At 44.6% G+C, this 11,024-nt stretch overlaps 1 protein-coding gene across 1 annotated transcript; it reads left to right on the top strand.

The window, feature by feature from the left end:
- Positions 1-10,243, top strand: map3k9 (mitogen-activated protein kinase kinase kinase 9). Its single transcript, XM_026339373.1, has 11 exons — positions 1-624; positions 1,875-2,288; positions 4,876-5,056; positions 6,972-7,120; positions 7,222-7,397; positions 7,473-7,713; positions 8,017-8,139; positions 8,226-8,367; positions 8,481-8,593; positions 8,891-9,658; positions 9,789-10,243. Exons 1-11 carry the CDS (start codon positions 234-236, stop codon positions 10,241-10,243), a joined length of 3,153 nt encoding a protein of 1,050 aa, XP_026195158.1. The 5' UTR covers positions 1-233.
- The last annotated feature ends 781 nt before the right edge of the window (positions 10,244-11,024 follow it).

Raw genomic sequence — 11,024 nt, 5'->3', positions numbered from 1 at the left:
GATTGTGCATTGAAAATCATCAAGCTGGAGCCGTGTGTTTGATTGCAGCCAGCGGGCATGAAAGGCAGACGATGCAGCAGAATGGTGCCTCCAGTTTCCAGCAGTGTTTGTGTGCAGGATTAGCGGCTACTTAGCTTTGTGTGAGCGCAGACGCACGGCGCTCCGAGCTGCCAGCCAGCCTCGTCAGGTGGATGCGCCTGCAGTGATCCAGGTCGGCCCTATGGATCGCGTCCATGGATGTCTTCAAACCCGCTTTGGACAATAGTTTGAGTCCCAAGGCGTGCGTTTCCTCCTCGGAAGAAGCAGAGGCAGATGTTTTTCGCTGGCCGACACCGGAGAATGGCATCAGCGCCTCCCCGAATGTGGGACCTGCCGCGCCGGTCTTCTGGACTGCCGTGTTCGACTATGAGGCGACTGCGGAAGACGAGCTCAGCCTGCGGAAAGGGGACCGGGTGGAGGTCCTGTCCAAGGATTCTCTGGTGTCGGGAGATGAAGGGTGGTGGACCGGTATGATCGCTGACCGGGTTGGCATTTTCCCGTCTAATTATGTGACCAAAGGGACCGGCATCCCGGAGGAAATCCGGGACACCTCCGAGCAGCAGTACTCAGTGCCTCCCCTGCACCGTGAGTACCCCATTGTGCTTCATAACTCTGCAAATGAAATGCGTGTGATTTCACTAAAACGGTGCACAGGGCTGCAGTGTCTTCATTTGCCTTTTGTTAGGAGGCCAGAGAAACCCACAGCTGAGAGTGCTGTGTCATGGTAGGCGCAGTGCACTCCTGTTGGCCTAGAAACGGGCTGGCCAAGCATCCTCACAGCTTCAGGACCATTATCACACTGCCTGCAAAGCCAACAGCCAGCCTCGTCCAGGGCTCAAAGTGCAGTGCTCATTGTGGCATCCTCAGCAGGATCCATATAAAACAGGACTGTGCAGATACCTGCAGGTCCTGTATTATAAGATGGAAAATAAATCTCCACTGTATTGGATTGGCATGCATTCATTTTTATGGTGACGTAGTGTTTGCACCTACCTCACTGTGCTGCAAGAGAGAGGAAAAAAAGTCAAATTGTATAGTAAAGGCTTTGCAGCTAAATGTGCAGCCAAGCCCCCTGATAGATACAGTAAGCACAATCCGAGACACCTATAGTGCACTGTGCTGTGAAAGCGTACTTATTTACTATAGCTCTTCATGAGCTCTGCAAACTTATATGTGCACTAAGTGTTATATACATTTACCAGCCAGCTGTTGGGGTGGATCGCACTCCCTCAGCTGTCTTTCTTGGCTCTTTCTTTGTTGGCTTTCTTGTCTTCATACTCGCAGGCAGCTGGCCTACTTTCACATATCATCCCACCTGAAAAATTCAGCAAGGTCAGTCTGCGTAGTAGACTGTTAGGAATCCACTGAACGAATGTTGTCAGCCACAAGCCAAACACAAGGCATGAACCTACTGTTCACAACATCACACACTGTGTTAATTTCAACACTTGGTGGAAACGATTGTCTTCTTTTGAGCCCGTCCATCCCCGCTTCTCTCCTCACATCCCTGACAGATTTTAGCACAGATGCTCATCCTTGTGTAATAGCAGGAGGGACAGTTCCACCACATCCTGTATTTGGGGCAGCAGGGTGGCTTAGTGCTCTGAGGAAACATCCTTCAAATGGTTGACCTGGTTTTGAGATCCTTGTAAGCATACACTTTCCCTGCTAACAACTTAAAGAGTAAATGTGCACCAACTCCAGACAGGCTTACCCTGACCTTTATTGTCCTTGGATAGCTTTAAGCAAAATATACTTCTCATTTAAAAATGAAAATATGTTTGCATTGTATCTCCGAGACTAACTTTGTCCACGTCTCCTGCGTCTTTCCTCAGTCCTGGAGATCGATTTCTCAGAGCTGACTTTAGAGGAAATCATCGGCGTGGGTGGTTTTGGAAAAGTCTACCGTGCAGTTTGGCGAGGCTCGGAGGTGGCAGTGAAGGCAGCACGGCGGGACCCTGATGAGGACGTGGAGCAGACTCTGGAGAGTGTCCGTCAGGAAGCCAAGCTCTTTGCCATGCTCAACCACCCCAACATCATGGCTCTGCTGGGGTTGTGTCTGCAGGAGCCCAACCTGTGCCTGGTGATGGAGTATGCCAGGGGAGGCCCCCTCAACCGAGCCCTCGCTGGGAAACGCATCCCTCCCTGCACGCTGGTGGACTGGGCCGTGCAGATAGCCCGAGGCATGTACTACCTCCACAGCCAGGCCATCGTCCCCATTATTCACCGGGACCTCAAGTCCAGCAACAGTAAGTTTCCCTCTGCGTGTGTTATTGATATATGTACAGTGTAAGAATGAATCTCAGCGGTAATTTACTTTGTAAAATCAAAAGGTTAATTGATTTTAGGGTCAACAGAACCTTACTCTATTCCTATTTCACAGTTTATTAAGTTTGTTTCAGCAACTAAAAGTTATTTTCACTATCAATTAAATTTGTCTAAAATAGCAGCGGGATGGTCGCAAATCTGCATTAAAAGTTCCTAAAGACCAAAGTGTAACAACAGTAAAAAAAATAATGTCAATTATTTTATTCATTATTTATTAATTGTGGTTTTACTGTAGTTAAATGAACTTTGAAACACCACCCGTGTCTTTAGCAATGATCTTTGATGGCCATGTAATAATAATAATACATTTTATTTAAAACGCCTTTCAAAACACTCAAGGACACTGTACAATAATTGTGTCAGTATGTTGTTATATTGTAGGGTACATTTATCAACATAAAACAATAGTAATATTCACTATCTGCGGCCTTAAGAAAAGTGCATTTTGTAATGTTTTAGGATTAAAGAAATTAGCAGTATAATAGTATAATAAAAAAGTGAATTTTTTCCTAAAGCCACTACGTCATGATCTTGAATAGCAATGACTTTCTCAGTGTGATTAAACAGAGGTTTTGTCATATCCCTCACAGACATATCAAGGCCTTTTTGGTCTATTGGACAGAAAAATCCCTTAATGTGCCTTTAATATGTAATATAAACTAAAGAATATATAACACCATGCTTAGTTTAGTCAGTGATTTGGGCCAATATATACAGTATAATTCAGAAATGAGAGGAGAAAGGAAAATGAGTTTGCACATATGTTTATGGAGCAGCTGTTGTCTTGCATTTTACCCAACTGGATCCCCTAAATCCCAAGCCTATTACTGAGGATTTGCCCGATGCTCTGCCCCAGCCTCCCATACAACCAGCGTCTTGCCTTTCATTGGCTCGTTCTCTGTGGATCAGCTCAGGCGCTTCACTTCCAATAGGCTGCTTTAAAGTGTTAAGTCAGTGTAGCTAGTTGCCATCCTGGGTTCTGTGGGGAAAACCCATGCCCTCCTCACAGTACCAGAGCAGTAGAGGACAGTGCATCATGTCAGTTTGCTCTTTAGTTTTTCCTGACCTACCTGTTCTTAAAACTAAGAGATGTCAGGTTTTTATGTGGATGAAAACCAGTATATCGGCCTTTTGTTTATTTTGTTGAGTAATATACATGTTCTTAGAGCAGTATATAGAAATTAGGACTGTGTGATTAGCTTCTTTGAGAGAAATCTCCTGTTAACCGATCTGCAAATTTAGTAGGTATCTATGGACTCCAGACCCCTTAGATGATGTGTTTTTGTTAGATCACTGTTTACAGAAATTGCTCAAAAGGCAGTGGAGGATGTGGGTATATGGAGACACCACCCTGTGATGCATCAGTGTGGTAATAAAATGGTTGGTGGCTGGATTAAGATACTCTGTCCTTAAAAATGACACAAAGTCAGGATTTCTTTGTTGCTTAAAGCCTCCTAAACAAGAACTTTACTGTTGATGGCCAGATTCGTTTTAAAACTATGTTCAGTAGAATTGTAAAATCTTAATGTGGTGCTTCTAGAGGCTCCTGTCACCCAACTCAGTACTGACGTATTCACTTCCTGTCATTTTAACCCTCTAACCAAATGGAGAATAGTTACTGTAAGTGTATAGAAAATAAAAAGCTGATAGCACGTAACATTTAGTTTGGAAGTTTGTTCTCTTATAGCACAGAGTACTGATATTTGACGTGTGATCGGATTTGAGGGGAAATCAGCTGTTTGTTTCATGTTCTTGCTCTTGAGCCACACAGGAGCAGGATTTACTTCAGCCTGATGTTCAGGTTCAGTTTCTTTGGAAACTACGTCTGTAGCATTAGAGCCACATGAGCAGCAGATGAAGGGGTGCTTGATGTGCACCGCAGCCTGCAGACACACCCTCTCCATTGGACACAGCCACAGCAGATGGCCTGGCATTGTGGAGCTGAATGGGGGACAGAGCATGTGGTTGGGAGGAGTCCTGCTTTTCTTGCACACGTTGGGAATGGGTTGGTTTTCGGAGCCTATTAGAGCAGTTGGGTGTGTTGTAAGAGGCAAGTTCTGTAGTTTAGCCGTAGTATCAGTGTTTCTTTGAGGTGTTCTGTTGTAAAAATACACAGTGAGATCATTAGCATTGATCAAGATCTGTGTTTGTCATCTCTGCCTTCCTGTGTCGTAGTGGCTCACTGTTTCTCAGTTTCTCTGTTTGTTCTCTCTTCTTCTCTACTCTGCTTTTATCCTTCCAATCCTTTCATCATGGCCTCCCACCAACCGCACCCTGTTTTGTTCAACCACCATGTGTATAATTTTTGCGTTTGTACATGCATTGTGTTTTATTGTGGGACTCCACTGCTGCTCCAAATCCTGGTGATGATCACCTGAAACCTTTTACTTTACCTGCCTGCCAATCTGCACGAATTCCCCCACATCCTCCAACCTCCTCTCCATCCTCCTACCGAAACTCCCTCATCACTTCCCACTCCACCATTGCCGACCCACATACCTGCTCCAGTCCTAATCCTTGAGAGGGTTGAGATGGAAGACCTCAGCAACAAGACTCTGAAGATCACAGACTTTGGCCTGGCTCGAGAGTGGCACCGCACCACCAAGATGAGCGCCGCCGGCACCTATGCCTGGATGGCTCCCGAGGTCATCCGCTCATCTACGTTCTCCAAGGGTAGCGACGTTTGGAGGTGGGCAGAGGAGCGGGTTTTTGCAGCAAACAAACTACACCAGGTTGTAGAAATGGCCTGAAAACAGATCCAGCAAGAGAAGCAGTTTATCCACCAGACACAAGTTCAGCTCGGGTAGCCGTTGCCATAGTAACAAAGCAGAGACACAGAAAAGAACAGACTGTTGTGTTGGATGAGGTGACTACAAAACCAGAGAAGGCTAAAGAATATATTAATTAGAATGATACTATATCAAACATTAGATTTATGCAGCAGAAAAAGCCAAAGAGAATGATCTGCTCTATTTAAAGTCTTCCTATATGTACAGATACAATCCAGTGTAGTGCATATTTCTTTCTTTTTCAAGATTCAAAGGTTGCTCATACAGTACAATATGTACAATGAAATACAAAGCGGCTTACTTTTAAGGCTGTGCTAAAAAGGCTCGTGTGCAATAAGAATAAAAAGGAGAAGTAAAAGTAAGTCGTTGTTTATTAAAAAAACAACATTTGATGGTTTGAGCTTAACAAACGGAGACTCTTCTATTTTTCATTATTATGTTGTCATTTCATCATAGTATTTTGGGGTTGGATAATGTTTGTCAGGTGAAAGAAGGAGTTTGAAGAGGAAGAAGCTTTGAGAAATGTTGATGTACTTTCAGACCTTTTATAGAATTTGTGAATTAAACAAGAGAATAATTAGTAGATGAATTAAAAATGTAAATAACTACAGATTTGCTTCCTGACTGCACATTTAACTTGATTTAGACGAGAAAATGAGCCATATACTCTTTATACTCTGCACACGGATAATATATATTTGACAAAAGTAGACGTACGTACGTATACATGATGCTTTAATCGCTAACCAGGCACCAGGTGAAACGGGTCTTGTGTTAAAGTCGGCTTCCCCTTTAGATAGGGTTTCCCTTCATTTAAAAAGTTTCCTGTCACGTTCTCCACTGCAGGTTGTATTTCTACTTTTCTACTCCCTACAGTTCCTAACATGTTGGTTACACAATGAATGTATATGGTGACTAATACAGATTATATTAGTACTAGAATATAGATTCTGTAGTTAGTTGTTGAAATGCCACAAAAGTAAAGATGAACTTTTGTGAATATGTGTTAATGTGGGTATTGAAGGGATGAAGGGACATTTTCACATTACAATGATCTGAGAGATTAATGGTTTATATTCTTCTCGGTCTTTTCCATTGTCATGCAGCAGCAGTAACTGTCCAGCTTAACTATTCCTGGCTGAATGTGGGTTTCCCCTCTAAAGCAGGATTAAAGTGTGATCAGTGTGAGATCCAGGAGCAGGCAGTGTGCATTATATCAGTAGATTCATGTCCTCAGCAGTGCTAACCAAAGCCGGGAATCACTTTGTCTCTCTAATTAATGTGCTTATAATATTGTAGAATAAAGCTTGATCACTGAATAATCCTAAATAAATTGAATTACCATATTACGTAGTTGGGTGTGTTGTTAGGTTAGCCACATACGACTTTGGATAATGATTATATTTGACTGCAGAACAATCCAATGTGCAGAATGTGTAACACTCATTTCTGATTTATTTGTCAGTTTAATGTAGTTTACTCACAGTTCATCAGTGTAAACTGTGTGTTAGTCACACGGACGTGTCAGCTACAGCTCTTCTCTGTTGACATTTTCCTACTTTTATCTTTTCTGTCTCACCTTGATATTTACATGAAAGCAAGTTGTCCAGTCTAATCCCTTTTTGACATTTATTCAAACACCATAGTTTTGCTCAGCATTTCACTCTACGTCTGCAATCCCCCTGCTGCTTGAAATTGTTTAATGACAACCCACTTTTTGATGTTGTGTATCCAAACTATTTATATTAATGCATCTTTATAGATCAATTGTCATCCTTAGATTTGTTTTTCTTTGCTTTTTTAAAAAAATATAAGTTATGGCGTGCTGTTGTGGGAGCTGCTGACTGGTGAAGTACCATTTCGGGGTATTGATGGTCTCGCAGTGGCTTATGGAGTGGCGATGAACAAACTGGCTTTGCCCATTCCCTCAACTTGTCCTGAGCCCTTTGCACGTCTTATGGAGGGTAACAGATCTAAATCTTATCCACTGTAGCAAGAACTTCAAACATAACTTTATAAATACTTTGAAGGAAATTTAGCTGAATTTTTTCATCTTTTGTCACAGACTGCTGGAGCCCAGACCCTCACTCTCGGCCACACTTCACGGCTGTTCTGGACCAGCTGACCACCATTGAGGAGTCTGGCTTTTTTGAGATGCCAGCAGAGTCCTTCCACTCTCTGCAGGATGACTGGAAACTGGAGATCCAGGAAATGTTCGATCAACTGAGGACCAAGGAGAAGGTAGTTCAACTGCAGTCTCCTCTCTAATGACACACACAAGAATTGTTTTTTCAACTGTTCTATTCCTTCCCCCAGGAACTGCGATCGTGGGAGGAAGAGCTGACTCGAGCGGCATTGCAGCAGAAGTGTCAGGAGGAGGCATTGAGGAGACGTGAGCAGGAACTTGCCGAGCGGGAGATCCACATCCTGGAGCGAGAGCTCAACATCATCATTCACCAGCTCTACCAGGAAAAACCTCACGTGGAGAGCAGGCAGGGCAAGTTCCGCCGCAACCGCCTTAAACTCAAGGATGGGAACCGGATCAGTTTGCCTTCAGGTACTGCAAGCAAACAGTGAGCAGCCAAAGCAAGCTGATGTAAACTTAGAGCATAACACAAGATACAGTATCATCTGCAACTTTGGTAATGAGCATGAGGAGGTGATACTTTACATGAGTTCTACTTGAACATCGTCTTCACATTACAAATCATTTCTACCTTAAAACAACAACTTCTAGCCTGATTAGAAAATACACAGACTAAACATAAAGGTGTGTCTATGCAAACCAATGTGAAATTGATACAGCAGTATTAACCTTTTTCCAACTAAGAAAGTTTCTAACATCTGCTCTATGATTTAGATTTTCAGCACAAAATCACAGTGCAGGCATCTCCCTCGCATGATCGTCGGAGGAGTTTGCTCAGCAGCTGTTCCACTCCTCCAACGAGTCCACCGATGCTGCCCCGCCTGAGAGCCATCCAACGTAATAATCACATCAAATTACTCTTTCCGAGAAGGTATGAAGAATTAACAAATGTCATTATTTTTAAATACTCTCTGGTTTTACAGTGACTCCAGCGGAGGGTTGCACAGCCTGGTGTCGCAATACAGGTTTTCAGCAGGATGAAGAGGAGAGCGAAAGGAAGGGGTCCAGAAAAAAGGGCAGGTCCCGTGGGTGTGGCCCGTACAGAGAGCACAGCGCTGATGCCAGGTTAGGGGGCTGGAGCCTAGACTCTACTTTTTCATGATAACCTTAATCTTTGTGTCTCTTTGAAAATAAAATGTGAGCATGTTTTTAAATTTCGGATTCTTTCTTCCTGACAGTGTGAAGCCTCCCCATGAGGGCAGCAGGCAGCGGTCCTGCAGCGCCCCCAACCTTCGCAGATCTCCGAGACACAGTCCAGCTGTGCCTGGAGTGCCAAGCCTTGTGGAGATGGGTAAGCAGGAAATAAAACACACTGCACAATAATAATATAACACAGCAGCTTTAAGGTTGAGCAAGTGTCAGACTGACTGGGGAACAATGAGTAAGAATATTCAGTCCTACATGCCCCACACATTAGTGGTTGGTCTGAGAAATTCATGTTCCTGTTTGCAACTGCATGAATGTAAGGTTTTATTTGAATTGGTACACAATATACAGGGCTTACACACCATGCACCATGAGCCGTAGTGTGTGTGTGTGTGTGTGTGTGTGTGTGTGTGTATTAACTTGCAAATGATCATGCTTTTAGAAAATGAAGACTGCTGCTTCACTACTGAGTCAGGAGGAGCTTCTGGTCAGTCCTACCTCTGCATTCCATTTCACAAGGAGGGCCACTCATCTGCTGCTGGTGCTGACAGTGATGGAGATGAGTACTGCCCAAGTGGGCAAGTACCAGGAACCTCACCATGCAGGAAGAGCCCTGGTGGGGGCCGGCGCTCGGAGCTGGTCGTCCTGGGCTGTGGAGCTCTGCTGGCAGCTGTCGGACTGGGCTGCAATCTGCTAACTTTGGCCCAACCGGAGGAGAGCATCAAACCACGATGGGAGAGTTTCTTCCACAGAGCAGGAGGCCAGAGGCGGAGCGCCAGCCCCCCAACTCGCAGACTGTTCTGGCGGGAAAGCCCGCTGAAGCCCTCAGTGCCCTCACTACCTGAGCGAGGCTTACCCTCCTCGTATACACTGCTGTCTTTATCATCAGTGTCGGACTGTAACTCCACACGCTCACTGCTGCGCTCTGACATCGAGGAGTTGTTGGTCTACCGCCCTGACTCACCAACCGCTCGGCCCTCTCTCCAACCACAGCATCAGACCATCCAAACCCCAGTCAACCCACTGGTCAACACCCACCTTGAGAGCTTCAAGCGTAACCCCCGGCAGTCTCTCACACCCACACATTTACCCTCCGCTCCAAGTTCCTCACGTAGCCTCCGTCGAACACCGTCAGACGGAGCTATTAAGAAGAGCTGCCCCCCTAATAATCTGGAACCATTGCCAGAAAAGACGGCATTAGAGAATGCAGGTGAAATCTTTATTCCAGTCTTTAGATTTAAATTTAGATGAATCTAGTAGGGTTGAAACTGATCGATGACGTTCCAAGTCTGTGGAAAGTACGTTGACTTCTCTCTTTATTGCTCTTTTAAATATGACAGGTGGCTTCAGAGGTCTAAAAGAAGATTGTCCCGAGGTCCCTCGGCTCCCCGATCCAAATATCGTGTTCCCTCCAACACCCCGTCGTCGCTGTGCTCCTGAACGCCCCAAAACTCTGGACTTTGTAGCTCGGCCTCGGCCTTCACCACGGGCACGCTGTGATGTGTTTTGGGCAGAAACGAGGCCCCGGGTAAATGGACAAAGCCTGGGAAATGGCGAGTCCCCCGCCCACACCTCCAGTACAGAGACTCCACCCACTGTAGAGTTTGGGAGAGACCCAGCAGTTCTGCCCACCCCAATAGAGGCACCAACACCCTATTCCCCTCGAAGGAATGAAAACCTGCTGGATAAGCTGGATGAGGGACAGTACCGGGATGGAACTGTTCCACTCTGCAGACCGGAGGTCAGCTTTCCCAAAGACTCACCTTATCGCTACAAACCTGGATTCTGGTCTTAACTTAGCCGCATGTGGATGCAGCTTGGTACTTCACTGGTCCAACGCAAGAAGCAGACTGCCCCTCTTGTTAGTCTGTGTACTGTTACCCTATGGATTGTTTGGATTGTGAGGTCTGGGTCAATTAGTACTTACAAACTGAATCTGTTGTGGAGGCGGTTCACCTGTCTCCATCTACAATACTGTTACTAAATTATAGAAAGTCACTTACTGTGGATATTTTACCTTTCTCATAAATAGATGATGGTAAAATATCTCCTTTCTTTCCTCCTATCTCCAATTCCTGACTACTAAACAACAGAAACAAATATTTGACCCAGATCTGGTTGTTGATGTATTAGAGGAACAGAATAACCGTTTTTCTTGATTCCTCTCACTAACAGAAACACTGTCATTTGTTCTTTGCGAATAAACAGATAGATGGCTTTATAGCAGAATGAAACTGAAGTTCACAAAGCTTTACATACTTTTCTTAATTTCAAGCATGGAGAGAAGATTGTGCATTTAATGAAGTGCACTTTTGGGAGCATCATGAATGTAAAGCTTCAGGGTTTTTCTTTCCCATTGTCAACAGAAACACCGTCTCTGATTATTTGTAATTTGTCTGTTTAGAGCATTGTGTCATTTGACGTATTCTGTAAATCTGTCACTCTTTTGTACTGAGCACCTGTCATCACCAGTCACAGTAGTACCTCAGAGATGGGGCAAAGCTGTTGTATAATATGAGCACTTCTTTGCATTAGCAAACCACAGTCTTGAATCAGTGTCAGTGTCTGACATTGTC

Source organism: Anabas testudineus, chromosome 22 (genome assembly GCF_900324465.2).
Source record: "Anabas testudineus chromosome 22, fAnaTes1.2, whole genome shotgun sequence".
Taxonomy (NCBI): domain Eukaryota; kingdom Metazoa; phylum Chordata; class Actinopteri; order Anabantiformes; family Anabantidae; genus Anabas; species Anabas testudineus.
This window is presented reverse-complemented; position numbering and strand designations above follow the sequence as displayed.